Here is a 19,301-nt window from a genome sequence, read left to right as displayed (position 1 = left end):
TTCAGCCTGAGCCCTGATAGCCCAAGAGGGAGAAGAAAATACTTTTTCTCCTTCTACCCTCTTTCCAGGGTTTTCTGGGTCTGGAAGGCCCTCAGTCAGAGAGCCTCCATACTGCAGCTTCTCATCTAGTCCCCTCCCCAACCTACCCACTGTGGACTAGTACTAATTACCTAGTCCCAGGAGGGCCTCCAAGATCGAACTTCTACTGCTTCCATCTTCCAAAATGGTGGAGCCTGATCCCTAGCAGTATGTAGAGATGTACTTCTAGGGGTCAGCTTGTCAGCTAAGGGAGTACTTACCTTATTTGGCAAACTGACCACTAGGGTGGGTTTCAACATACTGCTAGGGGTCAGGCACCACCATTTTGAAAGATGGTGGTGGTTGGAGCAGTATGCCATTGGTCGTTTTCCCAGTAAGTATCATTGGTCTTCAGGGGATAAGGTGCTGCATCACCAGAGCCATGCTTGGTGCCCTAACCTGGGTGCCTTGAGTTAGGGGTGACCAGCCACAGTCTCTATGATAAAGCAGCATTGCAAATATTACACCAGTCCTTAGAACACACTTTGTTAGGAAATGAGAACAAGTTGGACTGTTTCAAATCCCTTTGCAGAAACTACATGCTTATAAAATACCTTACCTTGATCAGATATGCAGCTAATGGATAGAGCCTTACCAAATGCTAAACAAATGACCTTAAATTAGAAATATAAATATTCAGACAGAAAATGAACTGAGAATTCTAAGAAGCCAGACTTTTCCTGCAGCACAATACCAAGGAAATAGAAATGCATCTCCTTCTGTACTGTGCAAATTCAAAGATGTCAGAGATTCCTCTCATTCAGATTCCCAAAGCTTAGCACATTCATATCACTAAAGCAAAACTAAATTATTCTTATACATTTATTTCTGGGTGGCTGAGCTCTGTAGCCTATTGGGCTTATTTTCGAAAGAGAAGGACATCCATCTTTTGACATAAATCTGAAGATGGACGTCCTCCCAGGGACATCCAAATTGGTATAATCGAAGCTCAATTTAGGACGTCTTCAACTGCACTCCGTCGCAAGGATGGCCAAAGTTCAAGGGGGTGTGTCGGAAGTGTAGCGAAGGCGGGACTTGGGCATGCCTAACAGTTGGACGTCCTTCACCCATAATCGAAAAAAAGAAGGATGTCCCTGGCGAACACTTGGACGTTTTCACCTGGTCGTGTTTTTCTTACAATCAAGGCACAAAAAGGTGCCTGAAATGACCAGATGACCACCGGAGGGAATCGGGGATGACCTCCTGTTACTTCTCCAGTGGTCACTAACCCCCTCCCACCCTCAAAAAATATCTTTCAAAATATTGATTGCCAGCCTCTATGCCAGCCTTAGATGTCATACTTAGGTCCATGACAGCAGTATGCAGGTCTCTGGAACAGTTTTAGTGGGTACTTCAGTGCACTTCAGACAGGCGGACCCAGGCCCATACCCCCTCTACCTGTTACGTTTGTGGAGGAAACAGCGAGCCCTCCAAAACCCACCAGAAACCCACTATACCCACATCTGGGTGCCCCCCTTCACCTGTAAAGGCTATTGTAGTGGTGTACAGTTGGAGGTAGGAGGGTTTGGGGGGCTCAGCACACAAGGTAAGGGAGCTATGTACCTGAGAGCAGTTTATGAAGTCTAGTGCAGTGCCCCCCTAGGGTGCCCGGTTGGTGTCCTGGCATGTGATGGGGACCAGTGCACTACAAATGCTGGCTCCTCCCATGACCAAATGGCTTGCATTTGGTTATTTCTGAGATAGGTGTCCTTGGTTTCGAAAATCGCCGAAAATCAGAAATGTCCAAATCTAGGGACGACCAAATTTCAGGATTTGGACGTCCTTGACCGTATTATCAAAACGAAAGATGGACATCCATCTTCTTTTGAAAATACAGGTTTCCCCGCCCCTGGATCGGGACGTTTTGCGAGGACGTCCAAATCAAAACTTGGACGTCCCTTTTGAAAATGCCCCTCCACGTCTCTCACATGTTGCATGGGTTGAGCAATTATTTGCTGGCTGGAGCATGCACCTCCACTTTCTGCCATTGGCCCATAGGGATTGGCTTTAGAGACTTCTTCTCCTATGGCAGGCATGTGCTGTATATGTGCATTTGTAGTGTTCAGAGCCTGGGCGCTCTCATTAATACTTGTGGGCCATGAGTCAATCTTAATAGGCCACAGAATATCCCCTGAAAAAAAAAAAGCCTGGAATATACATAAACTAGGTCCCACTATAGATACTGTGAAAAGCTGACCTGTTTTCTGTGCCTGTAACACACCACTATAGAAGGGGGGAGGGGGTGATATGTAAATGTTTCTATTGTACAGACTTCAACATCTACTATAATAAAACTCACCCTCAACGTTCTGAGGACACTGATGTCAGTGAAGCCAAGCTCTGACTTCTTACTACTACTACTACTATTTAGCATTTCTATAGCGCTACAAGGCATATGCAGCGCTGCACAAACATAGAAGAAAGACAGTCCCTGCTCAAAGAGCTTACAATCTAATAGACAAAAAATAAATAAAGTAAGCAAATCAAATCAATTAATGTGAACGGGAAGGAAGAGAGGAGGGTAGGTGGAGGCGAGTGGTTACAAGTGGTTATGAGTCAAAAGCAATGTTAAAGAGGTGGGCTTTCAGTCTAGATTTAAAGGTGGCCAAGGATGGGGCAAGACGTAGGGGCTCAGGAAGTTTATTCCAGGCGTAGGGTGCAGCGAGACAGAAGGCGCGAAGTCTGGAGTTGGCAGTAGTGGAGAAGGGAACAGATAAGAAGGATTTATCCATGGAGCGGAGTGCACGGGAAGGGGTGTAGGGAAGGACGAGTGTGGAGAGATACTGGGGAGCAGCAGAGTGAGTACATATATAGGTTAGTAGAAGAAGTTTGAACAGGATGCGAAAACGGATAGGGAGCCAGTGAAGGGTCTTGAGGAGAGGGGTAGTATGAGTAAAGCGACCCTGGCGGAAGATGAGAGGGGCAGCAGAGTTTTGAACCGACTGGAGAGGGGAGAGGTGACTAAGTGGGAGGCCAGCAAGAAGCAGATTGCAGTAGTCTAAACGAGAGGTGACAAGGGTGTGGATGAGGGTTTTGGTAGAGTGCTCGGAAAGAAAGGGGCGGATTTTACGGATGTTGTAAAGAAAGAAACGACAGGTCTTGGCAATCTGCTGGATATGAGCAGAGAAGGAGAGAGAAGAGTCAAAGATGACCCCAAGGTTTCGAGCTGAGGAGACAGGGAGAATGAGAGAGCCATCAACAGAAATAGAAAACGGGGGGAGCGGGGAGGTGGGTTTGGGGGGGAAAATGAGAAGCTCGGTTTTGGTCATATTTAATTTCAGGTGGCGTTGAGACATCCAGACAGCAATGTCAGACAAGCACGCTGAAACTTTGGTTTGGATGCAATGTGAGATATCAGGGGTAGAAAGGTAGATTTGGGAGTCATCAGCATAGAGATGGTAGGAAAAGCCATGGGATGAGATTAGGTTCGTGGTGGTAAAGGTTCGAAGGTTCGTGGTGGTAAAGCCACCAAAATCGCTCCGGGCCCCGCCCTCGAGGGCAGAGCAATGGCAGAACAACGAAGGGGTTGGCAGGGAGGCGTGGGGGGTGGGAAATCGCTCCGGGCCCCGCCCTCGAGGGCGGAGCAATGGCAGAACAACGAAGGGGTTGGCAGGGAGGGAGGCGGGGGGGGGGGGAAATCGCTCTGGGCCCCGCCCTCGTGTCAAACGTCATGACGTTGGGGGCGGAGCAATGGAAGAATAACGGGTTGGCCAGGGAGGGGGGGGGGGGGGTGTTGGCGACGAACACCTTGCTAGCGCCCGTTTCATTTGATCTGAAACGGGCCTCTTTTACTAGTAATATAATAAGTCCCTTTAGGAGGACCTGGTAAAGTGATAAGATTATTATCTAAGCCTTTTTTTTTACATATGCCCAAGTGCATGGGGTGACCTATGAGTTGAGGGCTGTCCTTTCCTGGCCTTTTGGCTGAGACTGAGAACCTGTACAATAAAAGGGAATGATGTCCTGCCCTGGGCTCTGTTTGGGACACAATGTTTACAACCACAGTTAAAGTAGGAGGACTTAAACGTCTGGTTTTTAAATCCAAGTACAAGAAGATAGCATTTCCATAACACAAGAAGCTGAAACACAAACAGAAATAAGCAGACCCAAAAGAAAAATCCATACAATTCTAGAACAAGGTCATGATATGAAGTTGGAAATAAGAATGCTCAAAGTAACTGAGGAAATATACTTTACAAAGAGGGCACTTAATGATCACAGAACAATCCAATCCAGTCATGCTTGGAATACGTACAAAGGACAATGGAGAAAGATGTTATTTGGCGATGGTCAGTGTTTTTATAAACACTGATCATCACCTGTGAATTCAGACCTGGATATTCAATGCTGAGCCAACAATGAGTATCTGGGCCATCAGCAGTGCCTAAATGTTATGTGGCTATGGCCAGTATTCAGTGTCGCAGCTGCATAGCTAACTTGTCAAAGATAGGACTGCTATTTAAGCAGTCCTAGTTGCCTGCTTAGCTATGTGCTTGTGTAACTCCCGACTCAGCCCCCTTACTGACCCCTCTACTGCCAGGACAGGGCCATGGTGGTCAGAGGGGACATTCAGTGGCACTGCCCAGTTGTGCTGCTGAACACACCTCTTGGCCGATTCAAGGAAGATTTATCCAGGCTGGAGCCTCTGTTGCCTGATTAAATCATTTTGAATATTGGGCCCATTATGTATTTTAATATTCAAGATTTAGAGCCAAGTTATGGCATGTGGTGTGACTATATAAATGTGCAGTCTTTAGTGGGAGAGAGATGACTGGAAGTAGAGTAGAATGTATGGGTAAAGTGAGTGGCCCAATCAATCCATATCTGTATAAACTATTATGCTAAAATATTACTAAAACATGACAGACGTGGAACCTTTGTTTTTTCTGCCTTATTTCTTGATAGATCATTCTGGAAAACTATGCTTACCCTGGTGTGCTGCTCATTGGTACTGATTCTCACACCCCTAATGGAGGAGGCCTGGGTGGTATCTGTATTGGTGTGGGTGGAGCCGATGCAGTTGATGTCATGGCAGGAATCCCTTGGGAGCTGAAGTGCCCGAAGGTAAGGGAATGCATGGTGCAGGGGGGATTAAGTTTCAAGGTTAAAGTGCATGTGTGGCAAAATAAGAGTTTAAAGTGCTAATGTAAGTCCTTGGTTTTACCCTTGGCATGTGTTTTCCTGTGAAAACTCCTTTTATTTAAAGACTGAGCAGTTAACCTGCAGGTGGCGTCCTGACTATATAGCTCAGGGGTGGGCAACCTCGGTCCTCGAGGGCCACAACCTAGTTGGATTTTCAGAATTTCCCCAATGAATATGCATGAGATCTATTTGCATGCACTGTCTCCATTGAATGCAAATAGATATAAGTACATAAGTGTTGCCATACTGGGACAGACCAAAGGTCCATCAAGCCCAGCATCCTCTTTCCAACTGTGGCCAATCCAGGTTACAAGTTACCTGGCAAGATCCCAAAACAGTACAATACATTTTATGCTGCTTATCCTAGAAATAAGAAGTGGATTTTCCCCAAGTCTATTTTAATAATGGCTTATGGACTTTTCTTTCAGGAAGCTATCCAAACCTTTTTTTAAACCCCGCTAAGCTAACTACTTTTACTACATTCACTAGCAATGAACTCCAGAGCTTAATTGCACATTGAGTGAAGAAATATTTTCTCCAATTCGTTTTACATTTACTACTTTGTAGCTTCATTGTGTGCCCCCTAGTCCTAGTATTTTTGGAAAGAGCAAACAAGAGATTCACATCTACCCGTTCCACTGCACTCATTATTTTACAGACCTGTATTATAGCTCCCCTCAGCCGTCTTTTCTCCAAGCTGAAGAGGTCTGGCCTTAGCCTTTCCTGATAGGGAAGTCTTCCCATCTCCTTTATCATTGTCGTCGCCCTTCTCTGTACCTTTTCTAATTCCACTATATATCTTTTTTGAGATGCGGTGACCAGAATTGCACACTATATTCAAGGTGCAGTTGCACCACGGAGTGATACAAAGGCATTATAATGTCCTCATTTTTGTTTTTATACCTTTCCTAATAATACCTAACGTTCTGTTTGCTTTCTTAGTCGCTGCTGCACACTGAGCAGAGGGTTTAATGCATCATCGACTATGACACCTAGATTCCTTTCCTGGTCGGTGACTCCTAATGTGGAACCTTGCATTATGTAGCTATAGTTTGGGTTCCTCTTTCCCACATGCATCACTTTGCACTTGCTTACATTAAATATCATCAACCATTTGGATGCCCAGTCTCGTAAGGTCCTCTTGTAATTTTTCACAATCCTCTTGTGACTTAACAACTTTGAATAACTTTGTGTTGTCAGCAAATTTAATTATCTCATTAGTTACTCCCATCTCTAGATCATTTATAAATATGTTAAAAAGCAGCGATCCCAGCACAGACCCCTGTGGAATCCCACTATCTACCCTTCTCCATTGAGAATACTGACCATTTAACTCTGCTCTCTATTTTCTTCCTTTTACGCAGTTTTTAATCCACATTAGGACAGTACCTCCTGTACCATGACTCTCCAGTTTCCTCTGGAATCTTTCATGAGGTACTTTGTCAAGTGCCTTTTGAAAATCCAGATACACAATATCGTCTGGCTCACCTCTATCCACATGTTTGTTCACCCATTCAAAGAAATGTTCCCCTCCTCAAAGAAATGTAATAGATTCATTGGGGAAATCCTGAAAACCCAACCGGGTTGCGGCCCTCGAGGAACGAGGTTGCCCAACTCCTGATTATAGCTGTATCTGACAGGGTTAACTGTGCTGCGTAATACAGAATGAGGCTGAGTACAGATTTATTCATGATACCAGTGAGAGAAATCCATTTTGCTGCAGTCTGAAAGTTTGAAACTCCATGAGTCCATTGCTGATAGGCTGTGTAACTGGGGGAAAGCCGTAGTCTGGATACCAATTGTTTTTTTTTTTTTTAAACCAATACAGGAATACTGGCTGTAATTTTGCCAAAGTAACTTTTTAGTTCTGGGTGGGAAAGTATAGCGCTGGCTCTCCAAGCGAATTAAATCGTGTATCAGACTGTGTTTACTGTGTAATCCTTTTTTCTTTTGCTTGCTGTTTGTAGATTTATTCCTTTCATGTTCATTGTTCCTATTTTTTATTTATTAGTTCTAGTGATTGACATAAGTGGTTGTTGGGTGATCCCAGTTTTTGTGTGTAAACCGTGGAGGTTTAATAAGACAGCAGACGACATGACATCAAAAGACTGAAGCTGTCTCCTCGTGTAGCAGCCTTATATCAGCTGCTGTAGCCACGTTGTCGTCGTTAATTTCTATTTATTTATTTATTTGTTGGGATTTATTTACTGCCTTTTTGAAAGAATTCACTCAAGACGGTGTACAGTAAGAGTAAATCAAACATAAGCAATAGACAATTACAGCAGTAAAAATATTCCATGTCATTTTTGTTATGGTTCATTGATAATAAAGACTTCTTGCAAAAAAAAAAATATTCAAATAACAACACAAAGTATGGCATAGTATACTACTTACAATGTCAACACAATATATTTAGAAACATGCCTACTTGCCCTGAAACTGGGAGGGAGGGGGACAACCCTGAAACTCAGAGGGAGGGGGGCAACCCTGACACTCAGAGGGAGGGGGCAACCCTGAAACTCAGAGGGAGGGGGGACCCTGGCACACACTCTGTCACACACACACACTCGCACATTCACTGTCTCTCTCACAGTCACTCTCACACACACTCTCTCAAAGATACACACTCCGAGGAAAACCTTGCTAGCGCCCGTTTCATTACATACAGAAACGGGCCTTTTTTAACTAGTTTTGAATATAACCCTCGCCGCTTTCACAGATCCCTTGAAAACTCCTCAAACCCCCCCCCCCCCCACCAACTTCCCTTACATCCATCTCACTGATCCCCTCCTAACAGAAAGAATGCAAAACCTAGGAGGTTTAATAAAACAATATAAACCTCACAAGTTTGCGATTGTTTTAGACTAGCCATTATGGTGGCAAGCTCCGCCCACTGGCTTCAACCCAGATAATGGGCCGGATAGGCTCATGCTCCCTCCTGTCATTAAACCTCCATGGTGTAAACCATGAGGGAGTAGCTTGTGGGCGGGACAGTTGACTAGAGGAGCGGGAATCCCATTTCTCAGGCATGCAGTATCTCTCATTCTCTGGAGACAAGCAGGGGAGATCCAGTGTGCCAGTGCTCTCCTTTAGCAAAGTAAGCCTTTTGGCTTACTGGGCATGGCTGGGACTTCTGTACATGGTACAGCTCCCCCTGCCTAATCAGTTAGCTTTCTTTCTGCTCCAGTACAGTCATAGCTCTCATCTTGCAAACGCTCCCTGATCCAAAAAAAAAGAAAAGAAAAAGATGACAACTACTACTACTTAGCATTTCTATAGCGCTGCCAAGCAAGTTGCTTGTCTCCTGAGAAAAACCTGATGGCATAAAAAAAAACAACAACAATAAAGATCAGCAGGACACTAGCAGGTAAGTGCAAGCAGCCTCTCTGCCAGAGCAGCACTGCTCCCTTGCACCAAGTGAGACCACATGGCTGCCGCTGCACAAGGCCTCACACCCAAATCTCCCTCCCCACCCTCCAGGGCCCAGTACTGGCACTGCTGGGGGAGATGAGTCATCAAGGCAGCCCGAAGCAACAATGTGCCCCTGCCCTCCCAGGTGCTGTACTTACTCCGGTGGCAGCTGGTGCAGACAAGTGGGTCCTCAAACGTTTGCTCCACCCTCACTCTTCCTTCATCAGTGCTGGGAGCTCCAGGGCTCAGAGAGACACACCAGAGCTTCTCTGCGTCTGTCTTCACACCTGGCTGATGCAGCTACAAGCCATGCAGGTTCCAGAAAGCACGGACACCAGGCAAAGGAGAAAAAGTGCAGGTCACCACTAAAGGTAAGTTCTCAAAGCAGCAAAAGGGCCACAATTCAGCCTGGAGCTCTCCTCCTCATGGGCTGCTAGTAAAAGTCCACAGTGTCCCTCCTGCTGAGGCCCTGCCCTCAGAGATTAACCATTCAATTTCCATGCTTCTTGCTTCCCAGCTGGCATCCTTGCCACCCATGCCAGACCAGGTTCTCTCTTTTTTCCACCTCTTCCAGAAGTTAATGCAGGACAGTGAAGGTTTATTTCAACACCCTTCCGTTCCTGCCCAGCCACAGATCCAGGGCCCACCTCCCTGTGTGGAGAAGCAGGATGGCGCAGCATCTTGTACACTCCACTTAGCTGTCCACCCACATCCAAAAAGTTGGAACTAAGGTGTAAGGGGCAGTCAGCACCTGGCCATAACAAACCACAGCTATTGCACCACTCAGGTACATCAGAAGCAAAAAGCCTGTGAGGGAATCCGTGGGACCATTAGATCATGAAGGAGCAAAAGAGGCAATCAGGGAGGATAAGGCCATAGTGGGGAGATTGAATGAATTCTTTGCTTTGGTCTTTATGGCAGAAGATGTAAGATATCTATCTATACTGGAAATGGTTTTCAAAGTTGAAGAAATCTCAGTGAACCTGGAAGACATACTGAGCCAAATCGACAAGTTAAAGAATGATAAATCACCTGAACTGGATGGTATAAACCTCAGAGTACTAAAAGAACTCAAATATGAAATTGCTGATCTGCTGTTAGTGTTGTTAAAATTGTCTGTAGTACCTGAAGATTGGAGGGTGGCCAATGTAATGCTGATTTTTAAAAAGGGTTCCAGGGATTATCCGAAAAATTACAGACCAATAAGCCTGACTTCAGTGCCGGGCAAAATAGTGGAAACTATTATAAAGAATAAAATTATGGAACACAGAGACAAACATACAGTGGTGGAAATAAGTATTTGATCCCTTGCTGATTTTGTAAGTTTGCCCACTGACAAAGACATGAGCAGCCCATAATTGAAGGGTAGGTTATTGGTAACAGTGAGAGATAGCACATCACAAATTAAATCCGGAAAATCACATTGTGGAAAGTATATGAATTTATTTGCATTCTGCAGAGGGAAATAAGTATTTAATCCCTCTGGCAAACAAGACCTAATACTTGGTGGCAAAACCCTTGTTGGCAAGCACAGCGGTCAGACGTCTTCTGTAGTTGATGATGAGGTTTGCACACATGTCAGGAGGAATTTTGGTCCACTCCTCTTTGCAGATCATCTCTAAATCATTAAGAGTTCTGGGCTGTCGCTTGGCAACTCGCAGCTTCAGCTCCCTCCATAAGTTTTCAATGGGATTAAGGTCTGGTGACTGGCTAGGCCACTCCATGACCCTAATGTGCTTCTTCCTGAGCCACTCCTTTGTTGCCTTGGCTGTATGTTTTGGGTCATTGTCGTGCTGGAAGACCCAGCCACGACCCATTTTTAAGGCCCTGGCGGAGTACGTTGAATGCGAGGCTGGATTTACTAAGCAAGATAATTCTTCAGTCAAGATAAGTACTCTTTCCAAGTCTTTTGAATTTAGACTTCGTTATTTGAGTCTCCTTTACAAATGTTTGCAGGGAACATGGTTAAGCCAGTGGCAAGTTAGTGATAATTGAGTGCAGTTGTGGAGTTTTTTTTGAAGACACATGATTGATACAGTCCCCTCGTTATACAAAAGGCTTGTCCTTTGACAAAGAGGTGGTCTGTTATACCTGATGTCTTTTTTTCTCCACATTGATTGCATTGCCCAGAGGCAGCCAGTGTTGCTTGCAAACAGGTTGTAGATTTGGTAGAAAGGGATATACTGTTTGATAATATATTCTACCTATTCCGTTTTTGATTTGGGTAATTGAAATCACCCATTATTATTGTGTTCCCCTGTTTGTTAACCTCCCTAATTTCTGATAACATTTCTACATTTGTCTGTTCATCCTGGCCAGGTGGATGGTTAGTACACTCCTGTCAATATCTTTTTCCCCTTTACACAATTCGATCCATCTAATCACTGCAATATAATTTGTACCCTGGTATCCTCCTTCCACCAGGTCTCAGAGGTGCCTATTATATCTAATTTTTCATTTAGTGCAATAGAAATAGAATAAAAACATAGAAAAGAAAATAAGAGGATACCTTTTTTATTGGACTAACTTAATAAATGTTTTGATTAGGTTTTGAAGGTAGCCCTTCTTCGTCAGATCAGAAATAAGCAAATTTTGATAAGTAACAGCATATATAAGTGAAACATCAAAGTATTTCAGTGACAGTCTGAGAGGATGAAGGACAGGGAGATCTGCATGGTGATCAGAGGATGACAAAGCAGTACAATTTTATGGTTTATAATGGGCTAGAAAACCCAGATCTTTGTTAAGCCCTGTCTGGTGGGTGTCAAAATATTTAATCATTTTGACTTCAAAGGTCATGTGTTCCTGTATTGTTTTAAAGTTTCCTTTTAGTATTCTCACCATAAAATCATTGGTACAGTGTTCTGGTTTTGTAAAGCGCCAGATGCTGAAGAAGAGATTTAATTTACATAGACGTCACATGAAAAATGCCAGTGCCAACCAGGATGTTACCTCTGTGGGACAGCACTTTACAAAACCAGAACGCATGACCTTTGAAGTCAAAGTAGCAGTACTTCCATGCCTTGCATTAGGTGTTTCAAAACTGAGTCCTTGACAGCTACCAACACCATATCTGTACTCTGATTCTTTCTAATAGTGAGTGACATGGTAATACAGTTGTAATGGTAAGACGTTACATGGTAGTGCCGTGGGAGCAGGTTCTGCCGTTTACTTTAGCCCTTGGTAATGGGGATAAAGATCTGGCTGCCCAGCTTCATCCCGCCTTGCTCCCCCCCCCCCCCCCCCCCCCCAAGCCTACCTTAATTCATCCTGGTGGTCTAGTGGCTTCTTCGGGGCAGGAAAGAAGTCCACTGTTTTCTGCCCTACTGCTGTTTTGCCCGATTCAGGCCACCTCTTTAAAATAGCTGCCGAGTCTTCAAGCAGAAGTCTCGGCAGCCATTTTAAACAAGCGGCAGTATCAGGCAGGCAGTCAGCAGCAGCGGACAGGAAAGAGTGAGCTTCTTTCTTGCCCCAAAGAGGCTACTCAAGGAGGTTAGATTGAGACAGGAGACGACATGAGCCCATTATGTGGGCTGAAGCTAGTATCTGGAGCTTCCCGGCTGTCGGTCGATCTTGCTGCCACTTTAGCTCACCCAAAACAATGGTAAATTATTATTAGAAATAATGAACTGCCTATGCATGGTCCACCTGTAAAAAGTTTAATGCTGTTCCAGTTGGATAGGCAGTGCCTTAAAAGGTGGAGGATAAAAGATTGTTTTTTTTTAATTGACAGCTTTTTTATTTATTTGAAAGCTTCTCATATTTAGATATATATCGTGAAATAAAATTCAATATCACTAAAACAGCTTGAAAAATTATTGTAGCTGGTAGAAACAGCAGTAATAAACTCTGTATTTTGTGCTAATTTTTCTACACTGTTCTGTAGAATACAGTAGGGACAGGTAACCCACCTAGGTGGATGAACCACAAAATCCCACAGTGCAAACGAACAAAAGGAAGGAGTGGGAAATGGACCAATGACTCCAGAGACTGGGACAGTAGGGTCAAACAAAGAAATTTTATTACAGACTCAACACAGATCTGTGTTTCTGCCATAGGACTGCCTCAAGAGTCTAAAGACATATAAATAAGATGTAAAACAATGTGTATGATAATAAACTCATAAAACCTTATATGGTATATAAATTAATATACAAAACAATATAAGTAATAAAAGGCAAACTTTGTAACATTCATATGTAAGAACTATAAATAAAGCTTATTGTCAAGATGTCATTGTGCTGTAATTATAAAGTAAACAATATCTTTACTTAAAACACACTATTAGAAAACCTTGTAAAAACTAATGAACATTAAGACAATTCAGTTAAAATGGCATACAAAGGTGTTTCTATGTGAAAAAATGGATAATATAATACAAAAGTGTTTCTTTTCCTGTCTTTCTAACTTCTTTTCAATGCTAACCACTGACTGACATCAATCGTATATATACATATTTTTCCTTCCAGACCCCTTTATCTCTCAGAGGTACATCTTGTGATTACATATTACGAAGGTCAGTTGTTTCATTGATTATTTTTGACACACACTGGTGATAGTCCATTTTTTCACACTGAGGGGCATAATCGAACGCGAACGCCTATCTCCATGGGCGTCTATGTCCGAAAACGGGTACGTGAAGAGGCGGGACAGACCGTATTTTCGAAAAAATGGACGTTTTTCAGCTGGGCGTTTGTTTTTTTTTAGCGATAATGGAAACTAAAAACGCCCAGCTCAAAAACGTCCTAATCCGAGCCATTTGGTCGTGGGAGGGGCCACAATTCGTAGTACACTCGCCCCCCCCTGACATGCCAGGACACCAACTGGGCACCCTAGAGGTCAGTGCGGTGGACTTCAGACAATGCTCCCACATGCATAGCTCCCTTACCATGGGGGCTGAGCCCCCAACCCCCCTCCCCCAAAACCCACTACTCACAAATGTACAACACTACCATAGCTCTTAGGGGTGAAGGGGGCACCTACATGTGGGTACAGTGGGTTTTGGAGGCCTCCCATTTACCAGTACAAATGTTACAGGTAGGAGGGAGATGGGCCTGGGTCCGCCTGGCTGAAGTGCACTGCGGTACCCACTAAAAGTGCTCCAGGGACCTGCATACACGTAGGCCTCTAGGACTTGTGCTGCTATATAACATTGGCATAGCAGTTGACACCTGAAGACTAATCTCTCCGAAAACGTCCTTTATTGGAATAAGCACGCTTACTCACAGTTAACTGCAGATCAGCGGTTGTGCCCCACTGGCAACGAGTCTCCCTGGTACTGAGATGAGCAGTAGGTCCGAGCTGGCAGAATGCTGTACAATGCCCTCTTTCAGCCACATTAAAGGGAAGAACTAAGTTCTGTAACGTGGCTAACACGTGAAAGGGATCTAAAACTGGCTTACAAAAATGGCCACTACCTCATGGACTACCGGAAACAAAACAGGGCACACTCTGTCCCAGTAAGCAGGGAGAAAAGCACCATGGGAGTAGAGCCTACCAACTACCAACACCGTGAGCATTTGCCACAAGCTAGTGGAATCACGGAGCCCAATACCCTACACCCACCACAATGCATTGCTGATGTGACTCTGCAGTACGCATCACAAAAAAGGTGTCACACTCACCCGAGAGCCACATCAGAACCAGGGAAAGGCTGTCAGAGGATAGAACACATTCTGCTGTCATGGAGGTGGGTACGGCATTTGAGGCTGGCATAGAGGCTGGAAAAAAACTTTGTAAAGTGGGTTTTTTTTTGGTTGGAGGGGGTTAGTGACCACTGGGGGAGTCCGGGGAGGTCATCCCCGATTCCCTCCAGTGGTCATCTGGTCAGTTGGGGCACTTTTTTGGGACCTGTTCGTGGGAAAAAAAAAGGGTCCAAAAAAAGTGACCCAAAATCGCGGTAAAAACGCCTTTTTTTTTCGATTATCAGCTAAAGACGCCCATCTCTCCTCGGCCGATAACCACGCCCCAGTTCCGCTTTCACCACGCCTCCAACACGCCTCTATCAACTTTACCCGTTTCCGCGACGGATTGCAGTTGGAAACGCCCAAAATCGGCTTTCGATTATACCGATTTGGGTGCCCACGGGAGAAAGACATCTCCCGATTTGGGTCGCAGTATAGGCGTTTTTCTCTTTCGATTATAAGCTGGATAGTGTCACATGTGTTGAGTGTCAGGCTTTCAAGGCAGAAACTAGGTTCGTGAGCCCTTGGGCCACTGCTATGGAGCAGCAGTGTCAGGCAAAACCACCCCACACCAGAGACAAGGCAGAACTCTGACAAAACCAGCTAGACTTCACCTGCGCTTGACAGCCCTTCCCCAGGAGTTGAGCCCCTGGGTGCAGGCGGCTGGCAGGACTTACAGGACAGGGCAGGCACTGGATACCAACTAGGCTGAACAGGGACTGAGGGTCAGAGGGGAAAGGAATATACATGGGCAGCAAGGCAGGAAACTGGGCTAGGACTCACAGACAGACAATACTACACAAAGCAGGAAATGGACAAGCTACAGGACAGGAACTGAAAGCTGCCACGCAGCCACTGAAACAGGGTACAAATACTGACAGACAAGAGACAGGACTGAAAGCTGCAGAGCAGCCACTAAAACAGGGTACAAATACTGACAGACAAGAGACAAGACTGAAAGCTGCAGAGCAGCCACTAAAACAGGGTACAAATACTGACACAGGACTGAAAGCTGCAGAGCAGCCACTAAAACAGGGTACAAATACTGACAGACAAGAGACAGGACTGAAAGCTGCAGAGCAGCCACTAAGCAAGAGACACAGACAAACAGAAACTAGACAAGAAATACAAGGAATCATTCATGGAGATGCCCCAGCCTACATGTCAGACCTGATAGACTTACCACCTAGGAATGCTAAGACATCATCCCGCCCATTTCTCAACCTTCATTTCCCCAACTGCAAAGGGCTAAAATACAAACTAATGCACGCGTCAACCTTTTCCTACTTAATCACACAATTCTGGAACGCGGTGCCGCGCAACTTAAAATCGATCTATGAACTAACTAACTTCCGCAAACTATTGAAGACCCATCTCTTTAACAAGGCATACCACAAAGACCAACAATTATGAACTCCTTCACATATATCCAGAATTGTCTTTATTACTTGTTTGTTATTTTAATATCATGCTTTATCATTATCATGTTACACAAGATCCTTCTGTAATACTAAATGCCTGCAAAGAGGTGGGAAAATGTGGGATACAAATGCAATAAATAAATAAAATAAAATACAGACCAGAAACAAGACTAGGGAAGTAAGCAAATAAACCTAAGCTAAACTACACACAGATAACTAGAAACAGACATGGAACTAAACAAGAAACCAGACTAGGCAGAAGTGCAACAAAGCACCAGAAAACCAGGGACCTTAGACGATGCAAAGGCAAACTCAGAAGGTTTCCAGGTAGTAATAAACCCATCAGCAGCTGAACTCAGCTGCAGGAATCATGAGGCAGCTACGGGTGAGGCTAGCTGCCAAACTTTAAACCAAGTCTGGAGGGCTGGAATATCTGGACCGGACCAGAAGGAAAGTCTATGGCAGCCACCAGAGGGCAAGAGGAACACAAACCAAGACACAGGCAGAAAGCATACTGAAGCACAGAGAGGCTTACACACGGGTGCAGTATAGTGGAGTAATCAGAGCCATGCTGGAAGCAGCCAGCACACAGAGACAGAACTAACTGAGGAAGAACAGACAGAAGCCAGCTCAGAAGTTGACCACCGGAAATAAGGTGAGTCTGAGAGGGGTCACGACCACAATCGTGACATTGAGTCTGTAATAAAATTTCTTTGTTTGACCCTACTATCCCAGTCTCTGGAGTCATTGGTCCACTTCCCACTCCTTCATTTTGTTCTGTAGAATACAGCAACACGTGGCCAAATTTAAGTGAGGATATCCTGTTTCCTTATAGGTTCTTCTTAACTGTTGTTGTAGTCTGCCTTGGAAAGCTTGGTATTATAAAGATGGAATATATTGTAATTAAATGGAAATAAAATTAACTCTCCGTTCATTGGGGCACATGAAATCACATCTTCACCTCATCTATTTAATAGAATTTTACATTTTAGGTACACAAATGGATTATTCTGTTTTTGAGCATGTTTCAGGGACAAGTGGTTTTGTAAGTCAAAATAATAAAAATAAATATTTTGGTTCATGCAGATCTCTCATTTGTTTAAACATACCATCTTTGTTTTCTTTTGATGTATGAAATTTAATTTGGTTGAATGTTGATCTCAGTATGATTTGATATTCCTTCCAGCAAGTAAATGGCCTGCTTTTATCCATATAATAGCTGAAAATATACAGCAAAGTGAGTTGCGTTTGCTTTGAATATCAGGACTATTGTATTTTGCTGTAACATTTCATTGTTTTGTGTTAATATTAGTACTATTATTTTTATTATGTATGGATTATTTTAACCATTTTCAAAGCTTTCAATGGGGAGACACAGAGAAGAAAATTAAGACTGTGGGGATGGACTTAGAAAGTCTGCTTGACTGCGGGGATGGGGTGGGGACGGGATAAAATTTTGGTTCTAGGGTGGGAGTGGGGACAAATTTTTGTCCCTGTGTCACTCTTTACTTTCTAAAGTCCAATTAGGCTTGATCCAATTTAGAGAAATCCTCCAAAAAAGATGAGATCTGTTGACACACTAATCTGTCAATAAGCTTGGATATTCAAGGCTGATTTGCTACTGGTTTATAATTCAGTGTAGTCTCTGGGTCTTAACCAAGTACTTCCATGCTCTCAGGACCGCCCCAATTTCAAGGACAAATTCACGAGATCTGTAAGAAAGATCAAACATAACCCTCACCTGTCTTATAAGACAAATATCCAAAGAGGGAGGGTCCAGGTTTTACCTTCATTAAAGATGCCTTCACTTGATACTCAGAAACCAATTCAAAACTCACCATACTATGAATATCTCCCTCCTTCTTTTCAGGTTGCCATCTAATCCATTTGATCTCTGCAGTTCTACCTTATTCAGGAAAAAACTGCAGAAATCTTCCCTCGTTAAGGAGCTCTCTACGTTCAGTGTTTTTTGTTCCCTTCCTAAGAAGCTATTAACTAACTGATACAAATTGTAGAGGTATTATCAGCAGCTAAAATCTTTTGTGAGAATAATTCCTTCTTTTCTCTCAATATTTGTCATATAAATACAATTTAAAATATACCAAATTTTCTTCAAACCCTCGTCCCTCTTCCTCCACTTCCTCTCTTACTTTGTTTTCTCTTTTCATTAAAAAAAATATCTACTAATGGTCTAAAACCCAAATTTTTCCTATTAGATTTCTGTAGCATTTTAATCGGAGCTACTTCATCTAAACTTTTATTCAAAGCATTCTCCCAGTGACTAACCACCCCCCCCCCCCAAAAAAAAAAAAAATCTTCCCTTTGAATTTCAACTTCTGATAAAATTTTCTCTAAACTATTTATGAACCTTTTCCAATCAATAGTTCCCCTACCCACTTTTACTCCTTTTTCTAAATTATTCTCTCCAGCCCTGTTAACTGACCTTATCAGGAAAGAAATTTAAAAAAAAAAGATCTGACCAGGTCACCGTCATACATGTTGGTTTACCATTCTGAATATCCTCTTCCCTGAAAATCAGCAGATCTAAGGTATGCCCTTTAATATGGGTTGCAAAATTTATATTTTGATACAACCCATACATTTCCAATTGTTGTAGCTTTATTACAAGTGTGATCATCAATATGCAAATTACCTCTGCTGTCAGATCTATTATTTCTGCCCAACCCAGTCCTTCCCAAGGGCAACTTACATCACTATTTGGTCTACCAGCACTCAATAGCAAACACTCCACCCTCCCACTTGTCTCACTCTCATTTGCTGAAATGCCAGTTCTGATTTAAATATAACCCCCATCCCTCCCTTTCTTCCCAACCCTATTTTGAAACACATTCTGATAACCTGGAGAGCAGACTTCTCTCAGAATTAGCCATGTTTCCACGACAACCAAAATAATCCAATAAATATTCCCCAATAAGATCAGCAATGAGCATTCCCTTGTTCTTTACAGATTTATCATACAGAAGCCCTCCATTTCATAATTTATCCTTCACTATTACCTGTGTAATTACAACCTTTATCAGATTTGCATGGGTAAACTGCCTTTCCTTGTCATCTATACCAGACCAGTCCAGACTAATGGGTTGTGTCCATCTACTAGCAGAAGGAGACAGAGAAAATAGTTTCAAGTAAACCGCCCCTTAAGGGTATCGTGCCGCCTGGAATGTTCAGTATTTTCTCAGGCTCCTAGCGGATGGTGGACTGATTGTGCATCTGCTCTGGATTGCTGGCTGGTAGCTCCTGTCACAGATTCTTCTGGTAATAGTGGAGCCAGGGGTGTGCTGGTAGCCATGTTGGGGCTAGTTTTAGATGATACTCGGTGGTCCTGAGTTCCTCATCTGCCAGCTAGGGTAGTATCCAGTGACCCTGGTTACCTCCCCTCCCCTACCTCCCCTGACTGTCTTTCTAGCAGGGTGATGGTTGATTGTGGCATGGAGTAACTTGTCTCCCCTGTGGGGTTCTTCTCTTCTGTGGTGGTAGGTATATCTGAATTTCTGCCTCTGAGGCAAGCCTTTATTCCTGTCACTAGTGAAGAAGGTTATTAAAA

At 43.7% G+C, this 19,301-nt stretch overlaps 1 protein-coding gene across 2 annotated transcripts in view; it reads left to right on the top strand.

Moving 5' to 3' along the window:
* ACO2 (aconitase 2) overlaps window positions 1-19,301 on the top strand; it is a 175,711-nt gene that overhangs the window by 54,592 nt on the left and 101,818 nt on the right. For both annotated transcript variants that reach the window (XM_030210349.1, XM_030210356.1), the window contains exon 5: window positions 4,984-5,142. In XM_030210349.1, coding sequence (XP_030066209.1) covers window positions 4,984-5,142 — 159 coding nt within the window. The remainder of the gene's footprint in view (window positions 1-4,983; window positions 5,143-19,301) is intronic.

The sequence above is a fragment of the Microcaecilia unicolor genome, chromosome 1 (genome assembly GCF_901765095.1).
Source record: "Microcaecilia unicolor chromosome 1, aMicUni1.1, whole genome shotgun sequence".
Lineage (NCBI taxonomy): Eukaryota > Metazoa > Chordata > Amphibia > Gymnophiona > Siphonopidae > Microcaecilia > Microcaecilia unicolor.
Note: the sequence above shows the minus strand (reverse complement) of the source record. Positions and strands in the feature narration are given on the sequence as shown.